This window comes from Anarhichas minor, unplaced genomic scaffold, assembly GCF_050575085.1.
Source record: "Anarhichas minor isolate MPS153535 unplaced genomic scaffold, ASM5057508v1 ptg000010l, whole genome shotgun sequence".
In the NCBI taxonomy this organism is placed as follows: Eukaryota; Metazoa; Chordata; class Actinopteri; order Perciformes; family Anarhichadidae; genus Anarhichas; species Anarhichas minor.
The window spans coordinates 2,500,582-2,527,500 of record NW_027466456.1 but is presented as its reverse complement, the minus strand read 5'-3'; the positions used below and the strand labels follow the sequence as shown (position 1 = coordinate 2,527,500).

Genomic DNA, 26,919 nt, shown 5'->3' with positions numbered 1-26,919 from the left:
ATTTTTGTGCACATGTGACTCAGATCACTTAACAGCAACCAGCCAACAGTTTGCTAGGCTGAGGTAGAGATGCAAGCCCAAAAGAAAAGCTCACGTTTCTGGTCAGAAGGAGAAACAGACCTACTTTTAAATATTTGTATTATCTTAGTTATTTACAGGGCTACGTCATGGGGTCTTTCTAAGTTAATCGGAGTAGGCAGGGCTGCAGAGGTGTGGACTCGAGTCACATGACTTGGGCTCGAGTCACAAATTTGATGACTTTAGACTCAACTTGACAAAATCAAAAAAAACTTGCATGTAGGTCGGTTCAGGGTCGCGGCCAGTTCACACTGGAATCTGATATTGGCCCCCAAAATAAATAATGTGAACAGCCAAACAAAAATCTGAGCAATGATTACAAATTGAGCCCTAAGGCTTTCAGTGTGAACAAAGCCTAAGAATACTTTTTGTCTTTTTGACAGTGCGTCATCCCTCTGTGTGAGACTGTAGGAGTAGAAGAGGAGACGCTGCACTGCGGTCATCTCTTTCTTCGTCTCTATTTACACTCTTTACCTCTGTGTGAATGAGGCTCGTGTGCTGCTTTTCTGGCTCTCAACCACCTCAAACACTTTAACCTCTGGACCAGGCGGCACCAACGTCAGATGCAACATTTCAGCTGCTTCATGCCAGTGACTATCACTCGAGCTTCTCCATTTTCCAAACATTGATGTTTCTTGTCATCTTATCCTGCACTGATTTGATTTGAAATCATTAATTGGACATCTCTGCTGTTTCTCTTGAAGCAGGTTCTGACGATTTTGTGTTTTTACTCGAGCTATAAGTCATGCAGTTTGAGAGCACCGCACCTATCATTAAAATGGTTTCGTATTTGTGCGGCCAAGGATACCGCTAATATGCGGATAATATGAGAACAGTAATATGATTTCTGTTGATGTGATGCGGGCTGCAGTGAAGAGGGCAGCACTGAACAAAGGTTAGAGAGGACAAGATGAAAGGAGGACAGAGGAGGAAGCGAATGTGGACATCTGGAAGAGTTTTTGTTTGCGACTCCTTCAAACTGTCGCTGTGCCACTGCCAAGACGAAGCCCTGCGGGTGCGTGTGTGTGGTTGCATCTACGCCTGGTTTGGTGTCCACGGACAAGTGAGTAGAGCATCGGGCCGTCAGCGTCAGCCCCAAACCTTCAGGGGATTTTTCACATCTTGACTTTTTAAGCAAATATTTTAAGGAGATCAAGAAAAAAAGAAGAAGAGAGAAAAAGAAGGAAATAAAAAAGAGCAAGAGAGGGACAGAGAAGGCCTTGAACCTGGAGCGCTGCTGTTGCTGGCTTCTTCTCAAAGGTTTTCCTGTGAGACAAGGGGGCCAGGCTAACAGGGCCAGTTGGCTTTTAACTTCCGCCTGCAGCTCCGCTGAAAGCCGCTATCGCATACACAGAACTCAAGTTTTTGCCAAAAGGCTCTTTCATCCATAAATGAGGCGAACTAGCGGTCACATCCTGTGAGGTGGAGTGGTCACTGACTATGTTTACATGCACACTATTATGCCACTATTACCTCCAATGTTACAATATTCTGAATGTAATATGGGTCACGTAAACAGCATAATCCGTTTGGATAATCTGAATTAGGCATTATTCTGAATGTAGCATTTTCAGATTAAGACGTGAGTGAGATGCCGATGTTATTCTGGTTTTAGGAATATTCTCTGGACATGTATAAAAGCGTATTAAGGATATGCGTCTCAATTGAGATTTTACGGCGGTGTGAGACGCACTGCCTCCTGTTTACAACCAGCTCGGGGTGTTGTACACAAATGAACTATAGCCAACCAGTTTAGAGTAGGAATGTATACCCAAAAGAGAAGCCCACATTTCTGGTTTGGAAGGAGAAACACACCTACTTTTAAACATCGTTATTGTTTGAGTTGATTAAAGGGCGCAGCCGTAGAACGTACGTCAGCGTTCAAGGTGTGGACATAACTTGGACTTGAGTCAAACTGGAGTCACAAATTGGATGATTTTAGACTCAACTTGACAAAATCGAAAAAAGACTTTTAACTCGACTTGGACTTATAACCAAATGACTCATGACTTTTCTTTCTTTCTTTTCTTGGACTTGAGCCTTTTGAAAATACTTGATACCTTCCCCCTCAGCCCGAAGATTAAAAAGTATGTTATTTAAAAAGTGTGTCACGATTCAGTTCATGTCCTAAATCAACTAACATTGACGCTGTTCATTCCCGGCAAGTCGACACTTAATTCTCCAGATCCACTTTGGTTTGAACCAAACCGACAGTAACCGACGTTACTGAGCACAAAAATGATACCAAAGATCATGTCGTCCACGAACAAAAATACATGCATTAGTCAAAAAAAATCATAATTGCAGTATGCAAAATGGCATACTGCAGACGAAGATGGCATTACATTTGGTGACGACAGCATTGTGACTTGTCTGTCTTGACTTGGGACTTGTAAAACAGTGACATGGTCCCACCTGCATGTGGACGGAAATATTAATATTATATTAATTTTCATTAGCCATGTGAACAGCTTACTAGGAATATTGTCTGTTTAAGGAATAAGGACAAAAGCATGTAAACGTAGTCGAAATTAGGCCCAAAAACAAAACCAACCCCTGTAGATAACACGTGATGGAAAAGTTCCCTTTCATTCTTTTTGCTCTTGAAAACACCCAGAAATCAGTAGAATCATTCAGAGCCTTGTAAAAGTATATTAGATACCATGTTGGATGTGTCGCGCTCAGTTAGCCTCTAGCCAGCTGAGTCTTTTCCTAAATCACGCTTTATTTTTTTATCAGCTCTCGCTCACTGAAAAGGGACAAAGGAAAAGAGAGAAGGGAGAGACCACACAGGAGGAGTGAGAGGAGGACAGAGAGGAGACATGAGGGGGTGGACGGGCATGCAGGAAACAGAGGGCATATTGCTCCTATTGACCGCACGGTGGGGGCGTGATGGGCTCAACGCTGCCAGCGTTACCACACACACACACACACACACACACACACACATACAGTAACAACATGTACTTGATACCAGCACTGTTTGGACTGGCAGAAACACTGAATGGATCCAGCTTATTATTTCAATAAAGCGACCACAATATGAGTGTGGACATATGTATGTGTATGTGTGTGTGTGTGTGTGTGTGTGCGTGTGTGTGGTACTCTCACATCACCACCCCACCCCTTCATCCAGCACTATCCATCACGTTTTTGCAGGTTTTCTTTTTACAGGAGCTGGGAATTAAGTCGTTCTGTCTTAGAAATATCTGCGAGCGTCTGGTGAATGTTTGAGTTTGGTTTCAAATTTTTCAACGCCGACCAGCGCTGTGGTTGGTCTGAGAGAAGTTGGGGGAGCTGCATGATTCAGAGTGTGGTGATAATCCAGTTAGCCTTAAATGCCAGTGGTGGAACGAGAATATCCTTAAATAGAAGCATTGTGATAGACTTGAGTAGCTAGTAAGAGTAGTCTTATTAAAAACTATTCAAGTAAATATTTAAAAAATGAGCTACTCAGTTTATTTTTATAAATAATTGCCAGAAGGATCCTGACAGTATGTATTTCAATTCAATAAAAACAATAAACTTTATTCATAAAGCCCTTTTCAAAACAGAGGTTACAAAGTGCTTTACAAATAAAAATGGCTGAAAAGTTAAACAACATAAAATTAAACATAGATTTTCTAATCTAAGAGGAATATATATGCCGCTCATATAACGTAAGTATTTCCCAAAAACTTCCAGTAAGTTAGAATAGAAATACTGCTTTCAGAATGTACTGCAAAAAAGCACCAGTGAATTAACAACAGCACTTGTAACTAGTCGCTCCCCTTCTCTTGATAAGATACAGGATGAGTGGACGCTCATCTGTTGACCCTCCTGACCTGATCAATCGAGTAATCAAACACGTTGTTGTGTCTCAGGTGTGTGTCGGTATCCTCTGGGCATGTCAGGAGGGCAGATACAGGACGAGGACATCTCCGCCTCCAGCCAGTGGTCCGAGTCCACCGCTGCTAGATACGGCAGGTATGTATCTTTCACATACACACACACGCACACACACACACACACACAAGCACAGACACGCTCACACACGTGCTTCATTGTATGTTAACCCTGATAATGAATGTGTGTGTGGGTGGCTTTTACTGCAAAGGTGCTTGAGCCTGTTTATTTGCAGTAAGCCACAAACTGGGGTCAGTTCTACTGACAGCCACATGATTAAGGAGGCATTTGCGTGTGTGTGTGTGTGTGTGTGTGTGTGTGTGTGTGTGTGTGTGTGTGTGTGTGTGTGTGTGTGTGTGTGTGTGTGTGTGTGTGTGTGTGTGTGTGTGTGTGTGTGTGTGTGTGTGTGTGTGCGCAGCAGAACTTGGGTGGGCCTTCAGTAAGGATAAGGATGTAACACACTTTCACCATCCATTCCGGCTGTGTTTTTTCCGTCTCGCCCAGTTTCCCCTCCTCACCCCTACCAGTTCCTGTGCCCAAAATTAACACTTTAAGACAAATTCACGACTTAAGACTTCACCGAGATGTTTTCATCAGTCCACCACCGCACTCGCTTTTACTTTCCTCTCACCTTTTTCCTCTCCATCCTGTTCTACTTATTCTTCCTCCCGGCTCTCCTCTCTTTCCTGCTGTAATACGAATATGAACATCTATCTAACCCAGGTTGGACTTTGAGGAGGGCGACGGCGCCTGGTGTCCGGAGATAACGGTGGAGCCAGACAGCCTGAAGGAGTTCCTCCAGATTGACCTGCGCTCGCTCCACTTCATCACCCTGGTGGGCACCCAGGGTCGTCACGCGGGAGGCATCGGAAATGAGTTCTCCCAGATGTACAAGATCAAGTACAGCCGCGACGGGAGCCGCTGGATCTCGTGGAGAAACCGGCAGGGCAAGCAGGTATGTCTTCAAACTGGCTGGGCCTTGATGTCACTGTGTAATCAATTTTACCTTCTGATACAGATGTTCTGATGCTCATCATGGCTGTGTTTATAGTCCTAAAAGAGATTGGACTCATGTTGATTGGTCAGGAGGTCATGGGTCGTTCTCAATCACTAGTGAGATACTTCATGAGCTGAAGGTGCGTTTGTTTCGACCCGCAGGTGATTGAGGGAAACAGGAACGCCTACGACATCGTGCTGAAGGACCTGGAGCCGCCCATCATCGCTCGCTTCGTCCGCTTCATGCCCGTCACAGACCACTCCATGAACGTCTGCATGAGAGTGGAGCTCTACGGCTGTGAATGGCTGGGTGAGAGGTGGCTGATGATGATGATGATGATGATGATGAGGAAAGAGAGGATATGTGAGGATGGATGAGCGAGGAAGTGCTGAGCAAAGATGACCTTAACTTTGAGCTAAAGATAGAAAGGATCAGCTGACTCTCTGACACCTTGAACAACCCCGATGGACACAACAATAATCATAGTTACTAGATATTGAGTAACCACTTTAAATTTACAGAGGTTTTTTTTGGTATTTCATCAGATACCGGCCCTTGGTTGGTGGCTTTACCCTTCAATCCATGAGGCACAAAGTTTGGTCAAATTTGAGATCCAATCAAAGACAAAAACCAAGTGAAATATGAGAAAAGCTAAAAAAAAAGTCCATATTATCTGATAGCTGAAGCTTTGTGGGCAAACAGATTGTAAGTCGAATAAAACATTTCTTCAACTGTCTGAAAACATTACATATTCATAATGGAAAGTTCTACCCATGCACAGGGCCTCATTTTTGGAGCTGAAGCTTCCAGCTACTATTTTGAAACAACCTTCTGTGGTTTTGAGCAGTGCTTCTCTGCACAGCATGAGTTTTTAGAATGATGGACTTTATTTTTTTGCTTTACAGATGGTCTCGTGTCGTACAACGCTCCAGCAGGAGAACAGATGAGCTCGCCTGCTTACCCTGCTTATTTCAACGACTCTGTCTATGACGGTGCTGTCATCCACAGGTGTGTGTGTGTGTGTGTGTGTGTGTGTGTGTGTTTCACATTATTTCCTCCTCCTTCCTGTTTCACCCACCACTACTCTGCTTCATCATCGCTCTCTTCCTTCGTCAGTGTTTTTTCCCCGCCTCACCTTGTTGTTGCTCCGTCACCATGGGGAACGCAGAGAGAGGTCACGGTGGTTTACTTAGTTGAGCAATACCTCATAGGAATGACTGAGTCAACCGTGCTGAAGTTTAGAGGCCGGAATGAGCCAGTCACTCTCTTGTTGACGGCGGTGTTTGGTTCATGTCATGGTGAATAATGTCCTCCATGACACATGGCAGGCTTCAATCTCCATGTGGAGGCAACAGTGCAGAGAGAAAAGAAAATGGCCTTTATTACGATATCACAGCCAAATGCAGAAGAGAAGAATCGGCTTTACAATGCTGCCACCTAGTGGTAAGCTGTTGCACCAATTTACAGAAGCGCTTATGAAGAATCTGCTTTATTGGCCAAGTTTGTGAGCACATAAAATGAATTAGACTCTGTATTTTTCGCATCTCTCCCAAAGCACTTACAGATAATATGTAAGAAATATAATGTTCTGTTAATATTGTGGTATCTATATTATTATTGTGTACCTTTGTGATATGCTGCTTTGGCAACATTGTTTTTTGGTTATGTGTGCAAATAGTGAAAAATAGGTGTAAATATAAATACTAAAAAATAAAAAATAAATATATATAACCGTTGATATACAAGTCAAGTGTTCTTTAAATTGTAAACAATACAAATAGTGCAAATATATAAATAAATACTGAATGGACTTTATGAGTATGTACAGTATGTACATGTAAAGGATGTAGGATTTATATTGGCAGTAACGGATGATATGTACATATTAGAAAACTAATTGTGCATTAATCACTGTAAAACTTAAAAAACGACAGCAGTGATCATTTTGGTGTTATTGTGTTAGTGACAGGGTGTAACTGATATTAAGTGTTCATCAGAGTGACGGCCTGCAGGAAGAAACTGCTCTTGTGTTCGGATTATTTTGCCGTACAGTGTTATCAGAGGGTCTGCAGTGATGTTTCCTGACTTCTGGAGGAGTATATACTGGAAGGCAGTCTGGCACCAGAGACTTTCTCTCCAGTTCTGATTGTCTGTTGTTCTCTGTTCCTGTCGTGTTTAGTGGCCGATTCAAACAGTGAAAGTACGATAAAAGGATGTTCCTCTGTGTCTGCTGCCTTCTCTTTTACACGTCTTTGTGTCTCAGTATGACAGAGGGCTTGGGGCAGCTGACTGATGGCGTGTGCGGCCTGGATGATTTTACACACAGTCACGTCTACAATGTGTGGCCCGGCTACGACTACGTGGGTTGGACCAACGAGAGCTTCCCCAGTGGATATGTTGAAATCATGTTTGAGTTTGACCGCATACGCAACTTCACCACCATGAAGGTGAGGTCTCCTGATGATACAAGCGTGTGTTTTTTTTATTATTTTCTTTATCCTCACCAGCACTAAAAGTGTCTTCATCTGCGTCCAGGTCCACTGCAACAACATGTACTCGGGGCACATCAAGGCCTTCCGCCAGGTGGTGTGTTACTTCCGCTCTGAGGCGGACTGGGAGGCCACGCCGCTCGCCTTCAGCCCCGTGGAGGACGAGAAGAATCCCAGCGCCCGCTTCATCACCGTCAACCTGGCCAATCACATGGCCAGCGCCATCAAGTGCCAGTTCTACTTTGCTGACGCCTGGATGTTGTTCAGCGAGATCACCTTCCAGTCAGGTATAGACCGAAGAACTGTGTGTATAATCTTTATAATAAGATCTCTGGTACTTTCATATGTATATATAGTTTTACTTCATTTACTTCTGCACGTATTTGAAGACTCAAAAGTGTATATTATTTGATATTATTAAAGTCTGTTTTGAGGCCTTCTGATTTAAGATGAACAATTTAATTTCTGATCATCTCTGTGTCATCTGGCCTTTTTTTTAGATACAGCCATGTACAACACAACACTGGCTCCACCCAAGACAGGACTGCCACCCAACATACAACCAGGTCAGTGATCCCTCCACACTCACACACACTTGATGAATAGTAACAATAGTCCAAGAAGATGGAAGTGATGTTGGATTTCCCTTTGGCGTGTTTTAAGTCTGGTTTGTGTTGCTCATTCAAGAAACTGCAGTTTTTGTCACTTCCGCGTCAGACTTCATTCCTCAGCAGCGGAGTTTGCCGCTTGATGCAGACAGTCAAAGGTGTCTCTCCTTGTCTCCCTTCCCCAGAGGACGACCCCACCCACAAAATAGATGACAGCAACACCCGCATTCTGATTGGTTGTTTAGTGGCCATCATCCTCATCCTCGTGGTCATCATCGTCATCATCCTGTGGAGGCAGGTGTGGCAGAAGATGTTGGAGAAGGTGAGCTCAAGTTTAAAAAATGCATCAAACTGATACCAGCCTGTGCATGTTGAGTCATTTCCATTGAGTCTTCTTTCGGGAGGTGTTCAGATCTGTTCCTTCACCCCCCCACGTCCTTTATTCTAGGCCTCTCGCCGGATGCTGGACGATGAACTAACTGCTAGTTTGTCAATACAGAGTGAGACGTTCGCTTACAACCACAACCAGTCGAGCACAATCATTGAGCAGGAGTCTAATTCCACATACGAGCGCATCTTCCCCCTCGGTCCAGACTATCAGGAGCCATCGCGCATCATATGTAAGCTGCCGGAGTTTGCTCAGAGCTCGGAGGAGCCCGGTAGGTGGTAAAAAACTGTTTCACATCCATTTAAACTGATTAACGGCATGGTCAATCCCTTATCTTATTGGGATTGTTAGTCACAGTTCCCCATATTCTGTTCCAGCTTCAACCAGCACGGCAGCTTCTAAATCCATCACAACCACCGTCGTCCAAGATGGCGCCCCTCACTACGCAGAGGCCGACATCGTGAACCTGCAAGGCGTGACCGGAAGCAACACGTACGCCATCCCCGCGCTGGCTATGGACCTGTTGTCAGGGAAGGACGTTGCAGTGGAGGAGTTCCCACGAAAGTTGCTCACGTTCAAGGAGAAGCTGGGAGAGGGCCAGTTTGGAGAGGTGTGTGTGTGTGTGTGTGTGTGTGTGTGTGTGTGCATGTGTGCAGCTTCGTCTTTCCTCCTCTAGCTTTAGATGAGCTTAAAGCATAAAGATTTAAAACATTGCATTCCTCCTCTCTCCTCAGGTGCACCTGTGTGAAGCAGGGGGAATGCAGGAGTTCATGAACAAGGAGTTTTTATTTGACATCCCCGAGGACCAGCCAGTTTTAGTGGCCGTGAAGATGCTCCGTTCAGACGCCGACAAAAATGCAAGGTATGGACTCCAGGCGCCTGAGTGATCTGCACCAAACACCTACATGTTTAGCCTGTACATGTAGCTGAAACTGAAGATAAATCTTGAAATGATAAAGTTGATATGATTATGATTTCTCTCTGTGTAAAGTACTTTTTTTGTGTGTGTGTTTCGGTAGGAATGACTTCCTGAAAGAGATAAAGATCATGTCGCGTTTGAAGGACCCCAACATCATTCGCCTGCTGGCCGTGTGCATCTACAGCGACCCTCTCTGTATGATCACAGAGTACATGGAGAACGGAGATCTCAACCAGTTTCTGTCCCGCCACGAACCCGAGGGACAACTGGCTCTGCTCAGCAACGCACCTACAGTCAGGTGAGTCGAAAGAAACGAGTGAGAGACGGCTGCCTATTTGTCTTTGTGTGTTTTTCTATTGTTTCTTTTCTCTCCTCTCCAGCTTCAATAATCTGTGCTACATGGCGGCTCAGATTGCGTCGGGGATGAAGTACCTCTCCTCTCTAAACTTTGTTCATCGGGACTTGGCCACGCGGAATTGCCTGGTGGGCAAGAACTACACGATAAAGATAGCTGACTTTGGCATGAGCAGAAACCTGTACAGCGGTGACTACTACCGCATCCAGGGCAGAGCGGTGCTGCCTATACGCTGGATGTCGTGGGAGAGCATCCTGCTGGTGAGGACCTCGACTTCAAGGAATACTTCACCCACAAAATGACCGTTTGTGTATCAATTACTCGGCCTGTGTTACTTTGAATTCTTGAAGAAAACTTAGTCTTTCTCTCACGCCTCCACGATGAAATAAGAAACCAAAAACAGAGACGATTCTTGATGAATTGAAGTAAATGGGGGCAAGCTCTCAAAAAACTTGTGCAGCATAATCCAAGTCTTATTCATCCAGTCGTATGCTCACAACTTACCAAACACATTTAAAATCGTACTATTTAAAAACGGACTCAGACGGGCAAGTAGCTGTTTATGATGATGCATATGTTTGTGAAGTAGTGAGCGTTCGACTGGATAAATGAGACTGTGATTATACTGCACGAGTTGTGTGAGAGTTTGTAAACGGACTTTTTGATGTAGTTTACTTCAATTCATCAAGAATTTTCTCCGGTTTTGGATTCTCCGTTCATCGTGGAGGCGTGCAAGAAAAATAAAAGGTTTCTTCACAAATTCAATGAACACTGGGTGAGTAATTGAGCTGATAGACATGTCACCATGTTTTGTGTCGCAGGGTAAGTTCACCACAGCTAGTGATGTGTGGGCCTTCGGGGTCACCCTGTGGGAGATACTAAACTTCTGCAAGGAGCAGCCCTACTCCCAGCTCACTGATGAGCAGGTGATAGAAAACACCGGGGAGTTCTTCAGGGACCAGAAAAGACAGGTGAGTGTCGCTACAAACATTTCATCCACATGTAAATAAACAAACGAGTGGATTCCGTGACTTATCTCCTCGCCTCCATGTCGTGCAGATCTACCTGCCTCAGCCTGTGCTGTGTCCAGACTCGCTCTACAAGATCATGCTGAGCTGCTGGAGGAGGAACACCAAGGAGCGGCCTTCCTTCCAGGAAATACACCGAGCCCTCCTGGAAATGCAGCCGTAAGCCGGGGCAACGTTTAAGACAGTGATTCCCAGACTGCTCATCTCTGGGAGGAAAAATGGTGCAAAGACAAGGGTAGACCATGATTCAGACCCGATCCAGGTTTAAGCTATCTTGTTTCAGGAGAGAAAAAAACAGGATGAGAGCCACCTGTGGGCTCTGAGCTACGATTTTGGAGACACTGATTCATGGACTTACACTCTGCAAAGATGGACTATACCAAAGACTTTTGGTGTCAGTTTGAGCTCAATTGGCTCAATCAGAGGTTTTATAGACATACAGGTATTATTAGAAAACAAATCTATTCTAATGGAGACGTGATTAAGGTTTGGTCGGGACACGTGTTCAAAAAATAAATGTAGCAAGTGACATTCGGCACTTTTAAAAACGTATTTTGATTTCACTTTTTCATTTTTCAGTTCAAATTCCCCATGTTACAATGTTTGATATATGCATTGCTGAAGAACTTTCTTGTGTTTCCTTTTGGAAGACTGCTTGAATGTAGAAGAGGAAACGTGCAGCCGACCGTTACTGTTACATTTCTTTTTATTTCAAGTATTTTCATCTCAGACAAACTCCACACATTTAGAGTGACAAGGAAATATTGGTAACACTTTCTATGACGACCATGTCTGTAGTGCATTATAAACATATGTATACTGTGTTATAATCTGTTTATAGCACTGTGGAGTTATAGTGATAACACTCATACATATGCATGCTTCATAACAATAATTATAACACATTATAAAGCATTATATAATGACTTGTAAGGTAATTTGGTGGTCACTCACTGATTTCTTTTTTCAAGGATCATAATGTATTATATCTTGATATTGTAATAAATTATTATCTTTTCATAATGCATTATAATGTGATTCTAATATATTTTAAGCGGTCGTTGATTCCTTTAAGTAAAGGGAAAACATTATTAAATCTGCAAGAACAACACAATTATTATTTACTTTACTGAAAGAAAATATACAATGCTGTATAATTGTTATGATTATTGTTTTAAAGCATTATGAATATGTATGAGCGCTTATAATTATAAATATATAGTACAATAAGCAGACAATAATGCATTATAAGTATGTTTATAATGCATTATAGACATATAAAGTCTTTCTCATCTCCCCGCAGTTTTCCTTCTGTGATTTGAACACAAAGTGTATATGAGTGTATTTTCAATAGATACGTCTAAATCTCAAATAGCAATATTTTGTATTAATATTTATATGTTCATTATGTGTTTATTCTGTTTATGTTTTGTTGATATATTTGTGGATTAATATTCTCTTTAAGTTTTTGGAGTATCTTATTTGATGTGATTCACTAACTTCACCGCTCACATTTGGGATCTAAACACCAAACAAACTGCTTCCAAAGGTTTGTTTGTTGTTTGTTTGTTGTTTGTTTGCCACTGCAAAAGTGTTATCGTCTCGCGTTGATCCCAAAATGAAATATCATTCTTTGATAATTGATTAGATGTTGCAAGATGCTGATCGGGAAAGCAGGCTGTGTTTTTGTTCATGTTGGTTCAACGGTATGTGTTTACAGTCAGCATCATTGGGAAGATGTTGGTGTCGAACAAGTTAATGCATATATGATTATAGTTCGTCTCAGTTGGCAAAGAAAGTGTATTTCCTTTGAAATGAGGAATGTAGAGGAGCCTAATTAATGTGTTTGATTGGAACAGAATGACTGCTTCAGATAGGTTTATATTAGCTGACGAAAGCTAACACAGCTAATGACTTCTCTATTTTATTTTATTGGTGTGTGCTGGATTCTCTCCTCTTCTTCTCTGGCATATGTCTGTGTGTAACTCTTTCATAGCTTGAACTTCATACTGCATACCACTGTTTTCCTGCCACTTCCGCTGTATTTACAGGCTCTAGCCTCTTATCATAAAAGACACTCATGTCTGCCCTTATGCATGGTATTTTCAACGTGTATGTGGAAGTTCACCCTTATCTTTCTGTGTTTCGCAATCTAGGCAAACGATTAGTACAAGTAAGTTAATATTAATTTTGGAGACACATTTTGGGTGTTTATGCAGAGTGTGGTTATTCCCATCGGATAAGGAAATCTTTTCATTACAATCCGTGTTTTAAATGACTTGATTTCACGATTAGTTTTACTACATTTTTGTACTCAAACGTTTGTTTGTTTTCGGTGAGAATGGTTTTATATACGTTGTAAACAAATGTTGTACATTGATGGACGAAATATAAATAAAATTTAAACAGGGAATTCTCCCTCTCTGAGTGCTCTTCCTTTATTCATAAGTTCCTAGCAGCTCATACTATGTGGGCGGTGCCTCGAGCTGAGCCGACTGGTATCCGGCTCTCATTGGCTGAGAGCGGCAGCAGTGTCCAATCACAACGCGGGGGCGGGGTTAGGAATATAACTCCACAGGAAATGCTGCATGAGGCGGACTTAGAACTTGTTGCATTTGGCAGTAAGCTAAATGTAGTGTGTTTTCTGTGCAGTTTGTTTGCAGTTCGGACCAGAAACTATGAATAAGGTGGTTTTGGTGACGGGAGCAAATAGGTAATGGCGGTATTTATCGTTTTTATTCTAAAACTCAAGTCTGGCATGTAAAGGTGAATGAATTCACAACATAAGAGACATTTCCTCAAGGTCTCTTTTTAGTCATTTGTATCTGTTGGTTGACTACAGTGGTGGAATGTAACCACTGCGAGTACATGAAGTACTGGACAATTTTGAGGTACTTGTACTTTACTTGAGTATCTCCCTTGTCTGCTAATTTACACTTCTCAGAGGTAAATATTGTACTTTTTTTTTTACTGCATTTCTATGATGAACGTACTTTGCAAATGCAGATTATTAAAACAAAATACAACACAACTAATAAAGGATGTACTATAACAGATTTAACTACCCGGCAGTATATAAAGTAATTTACCTGCTGCAAAATTAAAGTGAACACATTAATGCAAGTGCAACAATAATTGTAATTCAGTAATATATATGATTCTGAAATGAACCATTCTGCATAATGACTACTTTTACTTTTGGTGCTTGAAGTATACTTTGATGCTAATACGTTTCTACTTTTACTTAGGACCTGTTACAGAGTATTTCTATACTTTAGTATTATTAGTTTTACTGAAGTACATGATCTGAACACTTCTTCCACTACTGGTTAATTATTCAAGGCGTGCATATTGTATTTCTCCAATTTGATTTATTTATGTGACTTTTTAAAATCTTTTTAGTATCTTTTTGTCACATACGTATGTGGAATTATTTTTGGTCTATAACGTAATCAAAGGAAACTCTGTCGATGGCGTAGTAACTGGTATTTCCTTACATCGTTGTCTCCCTGCAGTGGCATTGGCCTGGTGCTGTGTGAGCGTCTCCTCTCTCAGGACACAGAGGGCCTCCAGCTGTGTCTGGCCTGCAGGAACATGCAGCGGGCTCAGGCCGCCCGCTCGGCCCTCCTCGCCTCTCACCCCGGCGCCCAGGTGGACCTGCTGCAGGTGGACACCAGCAGCATCTCCTCCGTCATCGCCGCTGCACAGGAGGTCAAACTCAGGTGGGAGGATGGACTCGCAGCAGCGTGGCACTCAAATGCACATTCACATCAAATAGGCATCAACACAGGCCAGGTTATGTTCTTTATGTGAATAAATGTGTTTGTGATTGACTTTTGCAGGTACAACCGTCTAGACTACCTCTACCTGAACGCAGGCATCATGCCAAACCCACAGTTTGATGTAAAAGCCTTTTTCAAGGGCCTCTTCTCCAGGTACTTTGTTGATTTTGCAGCTATTGCATCGGTGGCTTTTTATTCTTTCACATGTCCAGCCTGTATACAGCATTCTGTCTATTCCTCATTCTGCCTCTCGAGAGCTCAGGCTTCTATAATATCTTCATTACAGTCGCATCGTCGCCATGTTTGCCACTGGGGAGGGGATTCTCACACAGAAGGACTGCGTCACCCCCGATGACCTGCAAGAAGTTTTCGCGACCAACCTCTTCGGTCACTTCCTACTTGTGAGTAACTACTATTTTGGCTACTGAATTATATAGTATGGTATTTATCCACACATAGAATCTAATACAAAACCGTGTCTCCTTCGGTTTCCCTGCAGGGACAGTAGTTCTACTCAGCTGCTTATCCTTGATGGAATAAATATAGTGATACTGGATCGATCTGTCATTGAGCAACGCTGCTCATTAAAAATTAACAGTACTGTTTGAGGCATAAGGTCACTGCGGACAGCATTCTGCCGACTGTGCTTTTGCAGATGAATCCTGACATGTATTAAGTTGCCATCACAGAGAAACCTTCTCAAAACACTTCTACTCCTCAGACAGCTGAAGTGACACATACTATTTTTGGTAATATCCTTTTGAAACGGTCAACAAAGGTTGGCAGGAATTTAACGTTGCTGATTAGTTTAAAGAATCTAAAAGGACTTTACGTGGAAAGAGATGCTTGAAATCTACAGTATATCTTGACCAGTTAGTTTTAAAAAATATATATATATTCAACCTTTATTTATACATGGTAATCTGATTGAGACACAGGGTCTCATTCTCAAGAGTGACCTGGTTAAAACACAAAAGCAATGCAACAGGACATTCATACATTGCAAAGTTCATGGATAATGATTGGATTAAGATGTATAAAAAAGTGCATTTGTGAGTGGATAAAATTAGTAAAGTCATCTATTTCTCACACAAATATAGTTTAAATATCTTAATTCAAATCAGCAATTGTGTAGAACTGTTGTTAAGATGTTTTGATTTTTTAAACGAGTATCGTCATGCTGTGTCATTCTCCTGTGTTGTTCGCCCAGATCAGGGAGCTGGAACCGGTCCTGTGCCACGCGGGCCGGACGTCGCAGCTGATCTGGACGTCCTCCAGCAACGCTCACCGCTCAGCTTTCAACCTCGAAGACATGCAGCACCGGGGAGGCACCCAACCTTACAGCTCCTCCAAATACGCCTCCGACCAGCTCAGCCTGGCGCTCAACACACACTACAACAAACAGGTCGGCCCTCACACACACACACACACACATGCACACACACCTCACATGCTCCGTATCACCCATGTCTTTAATCTCCCATGATGTTGATAACTGTGATTCCTGCTCTGCAGGGTTTGTACTCGTCCGTCACTTGTCCTGGTTTTGTGATGACCAATCTGACCTACGGGATCCTGCCCTCCTTCCCAGCCGTCCTCTGGACTCTGCTTATGCCCGTCTTTTGGCTTGTGAGTGCAACTCTGATGTTTTTAAATGAATGATACCCACACACACACACACACACACACACACTCGCACACACACACACACACACACACAACTGAAATGACTCGTATCTGAATGCATCTCTCTTTCGTGATCTCAGATAAGAATGTTCACCAATACTTTCACCCTGACCCCTTATAACGGAGCTGAAGCCCTGGTAGGTAAAACAAAAAAAGAACACATTTTCTTCCACAGTTTAGTCAAAATGAATTCATGAATGCTGCTCTTTCTTGCAGCTCTGGCTATTTAAGCAAAAGCCTGAATCACTGGACCCTCAAGCCAAGTACCACAGCCTAACATCTGGTCTAGGAAACAGCTACACACGTCCACGAAAGGTACGACAAATGCTAAATAATTTAAATGATGAAATAAAATAATTCACGTAGTGAGTTTTGTGTCTTTTGTTCCGCTTTTTTTGCAGATGGACATCGATGTGGAAACATCGGATGCTTTGTATGAGAAATTGCTGCAACTGGAACGTGACGTGAGAAAGAAACTGAAGGAAAGACAGAAAGAATCACAGTATTCCTGCAGGACGTGATCCGTGTCACACAGTTCTGGGGTTTGAGAGTATTTCATTCCTGTCTGGCATACATTTGTACCTCACAAAACATGGCAGCATGAATACACAGCACAAATAAACAAGTTACAGTGACTATATGCATATAAGCATGATGTCAAATGTTTGTTATAGGACAAACAACTAGAGTTGTGTATGTTGTTAGAGTTTGGGTAAATAAAAGTGAGTATCATCCTCTTCTTTTCAGTCCATCACTCCGTGAAGAGTGATATTACATGAGGGGAGCCACACAGATATGCACACATGAATGTGAAGGCTAGGTCACCAACTTTTCAGGACTTTGTTCGATTTGGTTGCTAATCCCCCGATCCTCGCGGTAAAACGTAGCGCAGTCTGGCAGCAGACTGCCCGTGTCGTCCCAAAAGTTTACATACGTGGTCTGCGTGAGCCCCTCAGCTGCGGTGTACGGCGGCGCCGGCAGATGCGCAACGTTGCAAGCGCACCTGAAATTCCGCTCTGGCAGGTTCGGGGCCGCGCGAACCCAGTAGCCGTCTCCGCGTCCCGCTGCTGGCTTCCCTGTTCCGCACTCCTCCTCTTCCTCCTCCTCTCCGCTCAGCTTCGGGTTGCAGAAAGCCCACACCATCCCGCAGAAGTAGACGAAAAACGAGCCCATGACCATGGCCATGAGCGCGTAGGACTCTATCATGGCTTTGGCGACTGGAGATGTCATCTCTCCGATCACATGCAGGAATTAGAATCAGTCGAGTTGCCAAAGTGCGTTCAGGAGAGACTAAGGGACTGACGGTCCGACTGGCGTCATCCAGTGGGTTGGACCACTTCAACATCTTCCAGTTCAGTAACGTGAGATATAGAGACAAATAGAAAAGATGTGGCTGCTTTTGTTGCCACCTCTCTTTAAACTAAAATTATACTAAAATGAGCATTATGACAGCAAAAGTCAAACTGTAGGAGCAATAAACTCAGGTTTATGTTATTAACAAAAATAACATTGAACAAAAACTATAATTATACATATACATATACATATAATGAAAGCTTAATTTGTCTATGTTTAAGGATATATATGTGTATATAAACATACACTTTACTCCATTTACTCGAAGTCTCTTTCTGCTCATATTGTCAGTCTGGTTGAACCGTTGTGCAGCGTTTTGTTCTCCATATAAAAAAACAAGCCGTTAAAATAACATCTATTGTTTGGCTTTTGTATGGTCTTTGTAACAGACATTAAAGGTACAGTGTTTAGCATTTAGGGGGATCTATTGGCAGAAATGTAATAGTATATTAATAAGTATGTCAATCTACAGTCACCCAGAAAGGACAAAGCAAACACTGGCTCTAGATGAGGACGTTCTTGCTTTAATATTTTAATATAGGCCTCTTGTCATTCTCTCCTTTATACACTTGACACACAGGAGACATTTCAGTTGGTTGCAAACTCACCACTAGATGCCGCCAAATCCTGCACACTGCACCTTTAAGTGCAAATGTCCATTTCTCTCCCTGCAATCACTCAGAAGTCATTTTTTCCATAACAAGGCAAGGTTTGACTTTCCTTATTAGGTAAAAAACTACAGCACCCACAACTCCAAAAATACCAACAATAAGGCTTTCAAGCTTGTGTTTGATGTTGGGCTTCACATTTAGACCAACTTTTAACGAGTGAGTCAAAAACTAGCCTTAAAACATATATAGGCAATGACATTCTAAGATACCACAACAAAACTTTAATATATGAATGATGAATGGACCATTGGACACACAATGATACTCTGATATATGAGAATATTAACATTAAAGTCTTTGAAAAGTAATTATACCTTTGAACATATAAATACTGAGGCCTTTTAGTATTCCTAGGGGTTTATTTTATAAACATTAGTACATCGACAACTATTAAATACTGAGTTAAAATTATGTGTAACCTCGAATGTAAAATACTAATTGATCAGAGGCGCATGAGGCATAAACACGCGTTAATTTGAATAAATCAGTATGTTTTAAGTTTTGATTAAGCACTTTTTTACATTGTAGTCTGCAACTCTTGAGCCTTTTCAGTTGTCGTTTTTGAGGGTTTTGTCAAATATGTCTTCTGCCACAATGTTTCATCCTCACTGACAAAGGAAGTCTATGTGGTGATGTTGCTTTTCCTGTTCATGATAATGTTGATAACGTCTACTCTACTAGAAGACGCAAAGCTCAAACCTTCATCAACCAACAAATGCAATGCTGTTTCAGAACGGACTGAAAAAGTCCCATGTGTTGGGTTTTCCCCATATAGCACCATGAGTGCAAGATGACGTTTTTACGCAATCATTCAACGTATCCTCATAAAATGGTTCGTGTGATATCTAACGAAAAGTTACTTCTCATTTTGAATGGTGGATGAGACCTGCCTGAATCATTTAATGTGGATATCCCACATTCAGCCCTGAAGGATACCCCCATTACACTTAAATTGAATCGGCCGAGGCCCCGGATGTCAACTTAAATTGAAGATTTCCTCACATTTTTGTTTTTGGGAGATTTCCATATGTATATTGCCAGAAGACAAATAGAAAGATGTATGCATTGACAGAAACATGAGGGTGAAACAGAATATATGATATCACATTCACTTTCGGTATAACTGGTATGATTTAGGAGGGAACTCTTTATAATGTGTTACCCTGAAAAGAAACAATAAAGAAATGTCCTCACACTTTGTGTTTTAAAAGAATGGAACGAGCTTCCTTGCAGGCTCCTTCAGTTAAAGGGTATTTTGTATAATTATGAAGCTGACCTGTGATTAGGTATTTTAAACAAGTATATTGTGGTTTTATCTTTGCTGTATTGTTTGTTTGTTAGAAAATGTGGTGTGAAAATGTTCAATAAATTTGAATAGGCTTAATAAGAACATAACTTTTAACCTGGTGAAGATCATACCTGAAACGTGAGTGTGTGTGTGTGTGTGTATCCAGAACTAAAATGCAACTTGTAATGCTACTTTGTTGTTAACTCATCTTTCCCTGGAGGATTATTGTGGCTGAAAAACGAGAGATGTCTTCCCACCAAACTATTGCTCTCTAGTGTTTTCGCTGTTGCCTGCACAGAAAGCACATTTGCTCTGGATCGGGTTTTATTGACCTGAAGGAGCGGTGCTAAGTGTGAAATAAGTGTGAAATATTGTTTACACTTGGGCCAGGGGCTCAGAATGGTGTGAATACTTGTTCTAAGACAGATTTAAATGGCAGGACATTGTGTCAGTGTCACCTTTTCCACTCTTTGATGATCTTTACTGAAGATTTTGTCAGTTATTAAACTATACACGGACCTTTACTCATAACCACAGCTTATTTAACTGAAACATATTAGCAACAAACAGCTGCACATGGTCTCTCCCTTAAAGGTTTGTAAAGTTACTATATGCGTATAAAACGGGGGCGACAGAGCAGTTAATAACTTAAGTTTAAAACTGACAAACATTTGCAGCCGATAGTTTTAAGGACTAAAGAGTTGTGTTTTTCTCCTCAGTAATCAAAACAAGAGTGTGTGATGTGAGGGCAGGCACCCATGCTTGTCTTTGCAGAAAGCTAGCAACACTGGAGAGACTGGCATTGTGGGTATTGTAGTTTATCATTGGTCTATTCCGCAGCCAAGTCTATGGCATCACGTTTCCGACAAAAACTACACGCCCCACCCGCGCCCACGGCCGAGGCCCCGGATGTCTATCGCGCCGGAAGAGAAGAAGGTCCTTTTTCCCAGCCATCTTGTGGCTTCATCTAGCGAAGTGTTCGCACCAAGCCTCGTAGAATCGGAGGAAAATCCTGCTGAAGGGGCGCCATCATGCCCGGACAAATGCAAGAAGGTTTTGGCTGTGCCATAACCAATCGGTTCGACCAGTTATTTGACGACGAGTCGGATCCATTCGAGCTGCTGAAGCAAGCCGAAGTGAAGAAGAAGGAAGCCCCTGCTCCTGGTGCCGCCAAGACCGCAGCCCAGGCTGCCAAGCAGCCGAAAAAGGAGTCCCAAAAAGACAGAAAGGTCCCGCTGACCGACAAGAAGGAGGAGACCCAGGCGCCCGTCCCACTTAAGAAAGATGGTAAGATATATTTCTGCGTTTTTCTCTGTCAGGGGTCTTCTTCAGCGAAGCTGCAGGTAAAATATTTTAAGCTAACAGGCTCGGTTGCTCGCTAGCTAGCAGGTTCATAAGCCCCTCGCGACATGAGGTCCTCGTGGCCGCTTATTGTGCTCCAGTTGGCTGTCAATTTCTGGAACGATGACATCCACACACACGTGTTAAGCAATGGCACGTGTGGGGCTCAAATAATTTGGGGATAAACGGTTTGCAAGCCAACTTGTTTTGGCTCGCTTTCTCCCCCCCACCACCGCCACCCCACCGGCCTTGTTGAACAGGCAGAACCCTAAAGCCTGGAGAAAGTGGCCTCGAGGAGTTTAGATGTTGTTCCTATAAAGTAGTTACTTTCAATAAGCACACGTGTGGCTTCTTTTACCCATAATTAGCCTAATATATGTATTTAATTCTGGCCTTTAAAAAATATATATAATGTATTCAAATATAAAGTAAATATCATCCACGTGAAAATGCAACTTGTTAAAGCATTGCGAAACTTTTTTTTCGTGGTGGTTTTTGCAGGTGGATGGGTCAGACATTGGGAGCAGCACCGCTCTCATGGTGATGCACCTCGTGGTTGGTAGTGTGGGGCGTGTTAAAGTACAGCCACTTCCCATCGGCGCACAAAACATGCTCAGTGCGTGTGATCGACCTGCCTCAGATAATTTAATTTCCTGTTTCTGCTATACCGAGATGGTATCATCTATGTAGATTATCTTTTATTCTTTCTTGCGTGTGTAGCCTGTTGATTTAAGAAGTTGAGTGCAGAGTTGAAGCATCCCGGCTCCTGCATACAGGAAGTCAGCTGGCCATTTTCATTCATGCAATCTGCCAAGTGGGCTCATATCTGTATCTGAGAGAAGATGACACAGGTGCGCAGACTATGGTGCACCCAGCTGCCCCTGTGTGGTGGTGGAAGGGTGTCTATTTTGGTAGCTGGTGGTTTAGGCCATGGGTGGGACTTGTTCTGTCACACTGGGCCAGCAGGCAACCAACCATGTGTCATGGAGGGTTACATACGATGCCGGCGTTAATTCCATCCACAGTTAACGTGCGATTGAAGTGATCGTTTTACAGACTGTGAAGTAATAAGTGATCATGCTGCAAACTCTTGATCCCTTTTCATAATGTAAGATTACTCGCTTCTGGATGTTTTGTCTATTTTGTGCACTTAATTGTTAACTTTTAATAATTGGATTACATTGCAGACTGAAGAGTATTTGGTAAATGGATCCTACCAACTGCCGTACTTATTTAATGCTGCACATTAATTGGAATTATTTGCTCCATTTGAACAGAACAATCACTTCCGCTTCTTTCTCTTGCCCGGGGCTCCGCAGCGGGTCCTAATCTATCGGTGCTATTGGTCCTCTAATCCTCCTGTTGTGGTCAATCCTAGGTCCCGGCATGAGGAGAATGGGCCGCAAGCCGGAGGGCGAGGGCTTCAGACCCCAGGGCGAGGGCTTCAGACCCCAGGGCGAGGGCTTCAGACCCCAGGGCGGCCAGGGCCAGGGAGAGGGGCGCCCCCCCACAGACCGGCGGCCTGTGGACAGGCGGCCCCCGCGTCGCTTCGAGAGGCCTGCTGGTGGTGATGCCGGCGAGAAGCCAGAGGGAGGCGAATTTTCAGTGGAAAAGTGAGTTCATATTCCAATCATCAGATATTTTAATTGAACAGCAACCATATAAGAAAATGAGGAGAATAAATCCACAACAGTTATACCTTTTGTGTTTTATAACTCCACATGAGGCAAAAGCAGTACTCACTAGGGGGTGGGGTCAGCAACTGTTAAAGGCGTTGTTTAGTATGATAAGACTTAGAATGTTAGAGTTTTGCCCAAACTGCTATTGGCACTTGTAGCTCTTTATCTCATGAGTTTACTTGCGTTAAATTGCTACAACTACAATGAGGGTAAAATGTCCAAATATAGATTTAGACCGACTTCAAACATCAGTAAACCGAGAATAACTTAAAACCACAATCACTCTTTTTCTGTAGACTTGAAAATCGAATCGTATCACAATTCATGAATGTGCTGGTTTTCTGTAAACATTGTCACACATTTAGCTAATCTTGCTGTTCACTTAGTCACTCAAAGGAGAAAAAAAAACATGTAGATGGACTACCCTAGATTTAAGCTTTCTTCTAAGGCAGAGAAACCTGTGCTGCAATGACCATGTTAAGTGTCTCTCTCTCTTTTTCTCTCTCTCGCTCTCTCTCTAGACCCATTGGTGATCGGCCGATGAGAGGACGTGGCGGTGGCAGAGGCGGCCGTGGTGCTGGTACTGGGACTGGGACTGGCAGAGGCCGTGGCATGGGTCGCAACGATGGCTTTGACTCCAGAGGAAAACGTGAATTTGACAGACACAGTGGCAGTGACCGATCGTAAGTTATTTTTCAGTTCTCATATAGATAAATATTGTTGATGTACACCAAGGTCCGTGGAAGTCGTTGGTGTGTGTTTTCATACGGTGCATTTGTCATGGCCCACGGCTAAAGCTAATGTTCTTTCAGTAGCATGAAAGGTGAGGAGAAGCGCGGTGGAAGTGGATCTCACAACTGGGGCACCGTGAAGGATGATATAAAGTAAGTTCCTATTATAGATGTAACATCACAGAAATTATGGGAGGTTTTGGGAGTTGCAGAACACTTCTGCATTAGATCGATTTTTCCCTTTATGGTGTCTTTTTTTTAGAGAATAGTGTTTAATAGTCGGCTCGTTTGGAGACGCTCGGGTGTTCAGATTTATTTGCAAGTCTGATTTTACTCATCTATTCCACATCCTGTTGTGGTTCAGAATCATTTATTATTTAAATACCCAAAAAAAGTTTAAAAAAATACTCGGTTGCCAGTTTATTTCGGCATTGCCATGAGGACATTTGTTATCTCCCCAGCTACCGGTCCACACTTTGTACTTGAGCTGAGCAGGACCGCCGGTCATTGATATAAATGTGGACTAAATATAGGAAACACCCGAGTTTAATGCAGTACAATTCAACAGCACCACATACTACAGCCAACAAGAAAAACCCGACAGTCAACCTTCATAGAGGTAGAACTTATTGCATTGCTGTCTGTTACATTAGACTGCATTAGTTTGAGCTAATATTTATGCTCCTGTAAACTGTTATCATAGATTACAATGCTTCTCCCTCATCCTTTTTTAGTTGAAGGTAAATATTAAGTGGCTTGCATTGCATGTAGACAGCAACACGGTCCTAACGTCGGCATGGTAAACGGTATTAAAAAAAAAAAAAAAAAAAACGGTTCTCGATACCATGCCATATAAACTTTATTTTTTATTTTTTATTTTTTGACCTCCTAGCGAGCTTGACCAATCGAACGTCACTGAAGAGAACCCTGAGGGAGAGGAGCATCCACCCGCCGACTCTGAGAACAAGTAAGTTATTTTCCTAACAAATGGGAGAGAACTGTGAAGACATCTTGGTTTTGCTGTAATTGATTAAGGATTCACAGCTTAGAGTTGGTTCCTGGTGACCACCAGCCAACAACCTGGTTTTATATGAAACTTTAACGATGTGACACCGTTTGTGTGTGTGTTGAAGGGAGAATGAGGTTGAGGAAGTGAAGGAAGAAGGCCCCAAGGAGATGACTCTGGATGAATGGAAGGCCGTGCAGGACAAGGAGCGGGCCAAAGTGGAGTTCAACATCCGTAAGGCCAACGAGGGAGCTAATTGGAATAAAGGATTTGTGCTGCACAAGTCCAAGGCAGAGGTGAGTTAAAGCCATGTCTGCTCATTCTGAATACATCCGTATTTCACATTCCAGATCGGTGACTGATAGACTTTATCGACCGTACTAATATTTTTGCAGGTTCTTGGTGTCGGCTCAAATGTATGTATGTTGTATTAATGTTTGTATTGTTTTGCATTTTCCAAAGCAGGAGAAGAAAGAAGAAGTGATTGAATCTGAGGTTGAGGAACCCAAGGTAAAAAATCTCAACCAAACTCAAATCATAGATGTGAACAAAATAAACCAAAGATTTAAACTTACAAAATATCTCCCGTTTTCCATTTCAGCTTGACGATGAGCACCACTTCCGGAAGCCAGCCAATGACATCACGTCCCAGCTGGAGATCAATTTCGGAGACCTGGGCCGTCCAGGCCGTGGACGCGGCGGTGGACCACGTGGTGGCCGCGGAGGTCGCGGCCGCGGCGGCAGCGGTGGTGGAGGACCACCCGGCGCCGGACCACCCGGCGAAGCCGCTAGGCCGGTCCGCGCACCAAGGCCCGACAAGGTAAATAATCTTACTGGAATCTATGAAGTTGTGTCATTAGTACCCAGGTATAAAGCTCACTCCCTGTCACTTCCTTTCCTTTATTCCATACTTTAGAGACGCACCTATAAATGTTTGAATTTTCTAACTCTTACTTATTGTTTGCTTTTCCTCAGTCGTCTGCGTCTGTGCCCAACGTGGACGACCCAGAGGCCTTCCCAGCCCTGGCTTAAGCCCCGGCTGCTGTTCCTCAGGCCTACAGGAGCCTCCTGAGCACCTCCACTACGAGGCTTGCATGTTCCTGGATCCTTCAGCAAAGTGAAATGATGGAGAAGACTGTCATTTAACTATGGCACTCAAAGTGAGGACTGAGTTTTACCCAATAAAAACAAAACGAAGATGGAAAAAAACAAAACAGAAATTAACAAAAAAAAACAAAAAAAGAAAAGGACTTCTTGCTACTCTGGAGCAACTTATTGGTAGAGGTTTTGTACTTAGAAACAAAGTAGCAGGGATGTTTTCATACAGTATTTTTTTCAGAGGTTATGCATTGTCCATTGATAATTTTTTGTAATTGCTGCTTGAAAATATGCATTTCGAGATGTAAGCATAAGAAGGGTGTCTTTAGCTCGGTTTGAGTTATTGCTTGCTCGCTTTGAAATCGGCACGGTGGAGCTCCAACCCGAGCTCAAAAGCTCTGTCACACCAGGTGTCTCTGATGAAGTTACAGCTTCACTCATTAAGATTTATGGAGTTTTTTTTTTCTTTCGCACTGGGGTATTGTTTTATATTTTATACAGGTCTATTCTTCTATGATCTTCGGCCTGTAAATCTTAACTATTTTCATAAATTCCTGCAGAGACTGTATTTCACATGGTGCAAATAGGACACACCTTGATCCCCTTTGATCAAGCGTTGTTGCCTGTATTCGAATTCATTGATGAAATGGCGCCTAAATCTGTATTATGGTTCTTTTGTACTGAAAATGTACTATAGGAGGAACATTAGGTCATTTTGGAGGACCACATCGGGGATTACTCACCTAAATTTGCATTGATCCGGAGAAATTTGTCAAGGGGGTTCATTTGAAGCAGAAAGTTATTCCATTTGTTCTGATTTCTCATGTATTCGGGGTGCTATTCGCCATCTGATATCCCTTCCTCCCCGCCCATTTCCTCTTTGATTGCCATTTGCAAGTCAATTCACGCCTTTGCTTTTACTCTAGTTTAAGAGTGATACGGAGAGGAAGTGTCTTTACACGGATGAGACGTGGCTGAAGTCTTCTGGAAGCCCTCAGACCGTCTCCGACTGTTTACACACTCCACTTCTTCCACAGATTTAAAGTCAGCCCAGCTTCAGTTTGTGTTTTTTGCAGTCTGTTCTGTGCTGATATTTTTCCTCCACTGTTGACTTGCCCTGTAGCTTCCACAGTGGCACCACTGCATAATTGCTCTGAAAGAAATACAGTCGTTCATTGCGTGGAACAACTGACGTGCTCTACAAATGTGTGAATTCTAGCCCTGCTATTAGAGACCTCTGTCGGTAAAATAAAGGTGGTCGATAAATCTTTTGCATTGTCGGTTTTTAATCCTGCCTGCACACAGGAAAAATGAATTTACAGTGTTTGCTTTAGCTTACAACCACATATCTACATGCATACACGGACTGTTTATTTAACGGCCTTTACAACTGAAAACTTAACTCCACAAACCTGCAGAGCAGATATGTGAAATGGTCACGTGCCACTTCAGGGTCGAGATGACCGATGGTCTCAAAATGTATCAAAGATTAAAATTAAGTTCTCTTTTGTAGACGGGATATTATGCCAGAAAT

General features: G+C 42.7%; 3 protein-coding genes across 12 annotated transcripts; all 3 read left to right on the top strand.

Annotated features, from left to right (window-relative positions):
* The first annotated feature begins 3,949 nt into the window (after positions 1 to 3,949).
* ddr2a (discoidin domain receptor tyrosine kinase 2a) lies at positions 3,950 to 11,114 on the top strand. The gene is made up of 15 exons (XM_076088549.1): positions 3,950 to 4,044; positions 4,687 to 4,918; positions 5,122 to 5,269; positions 5,866 to 5,968; positions 7,224 to 7,407; positions 7,496 to 7,736; positions 7,950 to 8,015; positions 8,243 to 8,379; positions 8,506 to 8,720; positions 8,833 to 9,055; positions 9,180 to 9,307; positions 9,465 to 9,662; positions 9,745 to 9,979; positions 10,541 to 10,690; positions 10,779 to 11,114. The coding sequence occupies exons 1-15, from the start codon at positions 3,965 to 3,967 to the stop codon at positions 10,908 to 10,910; spliced, it is 2,472 nt and encodes an 823-aa protein (XP_075944664.1). The 5' UTR covers positions 3,950 to 3,964; the 3' UTR covers positions 10,911 to 11,114.
* Positions 11,115 to 13,329: 2,215 nt separating this feature from the next.
* Positions 13,330 to 19,791, top strand: hsd17b7 (hydroxysteroid (17-beta) dehydrogenase 7). Its single transcript, XM_076087509.1, has 9 exons — positions 13,330 to 13,460; positions 14,263 to 14,469; positions 14,590 to 14,682; positions 14,816 to 14,930; positions 15,740 to 15,934; positions 16,045 to 16,158; positions 16,296 to 16,352; positions 16,432 to 16,530; positions 16,617 to 19,791. The coding sequence occupies exons 1-9, from the start codon at positions 13,426 to 13,428 to the stop codon at positions 16,734 to 16,736; spliced, it is 1,035 nt and encodes a 344-aa protein (XP_075943624.1). The 5' UTR covers positions 13,330 to 13,425; the 3' UTR covers positions 16,737 to 19,791.
* A 654-nt stretch (positions 19,792 to 20,445) lies between these two features.
* Positions 20,446 to 26,651, top strand: serbp1a (SERPINE1 mRNA binding protein 1a). 10 transcript variants are annotated; one of them, XM_076087502.1, is made up of 9 exons: positions 20,446 to 20,817; positions 22,250 to 22,484; positions 23,072 to 23,233; positions 23,363 to 23,434; positions 24,165 to 24,248; positions 24,412 to 24,583; positions 24,753 to 24,797; positions 24,889 to 25,107; positions 25,263 to 26,651. In XM_076087502.1, the coding sequence occupies exons 1-9, from the start codon at positions 20,562 to 20,564 to the stop codon at positions 25,317 to 25,319; spliced, it is 1,302 nt and encodes a 433-aa protein (XP_075943617.1). In that variant the 5' UTR covers positions 20,446 to 20,561; the 3' UTR covers positions 25,320 to 26,651. The 10 variants fall into 10 exon arrangements, with proteins under 10 accessions (XP_075943617.1, XP_075943623.1, XP_075943616.1 ...); XM_076087508.1 differs by having other exon boundaries at positions 20,447 to 20,817; positions 23,366 to 23,434; positions 24,174 to 24,248; positions 24,415 to 24,583; XM_076087501.1 differs by having other exon boundaries at positions 20,447 to 20,817; positions 23,366 to 23,434; positions 24,750 to 24,797.
* Positions 26,652 to 26,919: the final 268 nt, after the last annotated feature.

Excerpts from the sequence above, each read along its gene's own strand:
- ddr2a (XM_076088549.1), top strand. The coding sequence starts at position 3,965 with ATGTCAGGAGGGCAGATACAGGACGAGGACATCTCCGCCTCCAGCCAG. Across the intron at positions 5,270-5,865 it reads CTACGGCTGTGAATGGCTGG|ATGGTCTCGTGTCGTACAAC; the intron begins GTGAGAGGTGGC and ends TTTGCTTTACAG. Across the intron at positions 8,380-8,505 it reads GGCAGAAGATGTTGGAGAAG|GCCTCTCGCCGGATGCTGGA; the intron begins GTGAGCTCAAGT and ends CCTTTATTCTAG.
- hsd17b7 (XM_076087509.1), top strand. The coding sequence starts at position 13,426 with ATGAATAAGGTGGTTTTGGTGACGGGAGCAAATAG. Across the intron at positions 15,935-16,044 it reads ACACACACTACAACAAACAG|GGTTTGTACTCGTCCGTCAC; the intron begins GTCGGCCCTCAC and ends CCTGCTCTGCAG. Across the intron at positions 16,531-16,616 it reads GCTACACACGTCCACGAAAG|ATGGACATCGATGTGGAAAC; the intron begins GTACGACAAATG and ends CTTTTTTTGCAG.
- serbp1a (XM_076087499.1), top strand. The coding sequence starts at position 20,562 with ATGCCCGGACAAATGCAAGAAGGTTTTGGCTGTGCCATAACCAATCGG. Across the intron at positions 24,249-24,411 it reads CCCGCCGACTCTGAGAACAA|AAGGGAGAATGAGGTTGAGG; the intron begins GTAAGTTATTTT and ends GTGTGTGTGTTG. Across the intron at positions 25,108-25,262 it reads GCGCACCAAGGCCCGACAAG|TCGTCTGCGTCTGTGCCCAA; the intron begins GTAAATAATCTT and ends GCTTTTCCTCAG.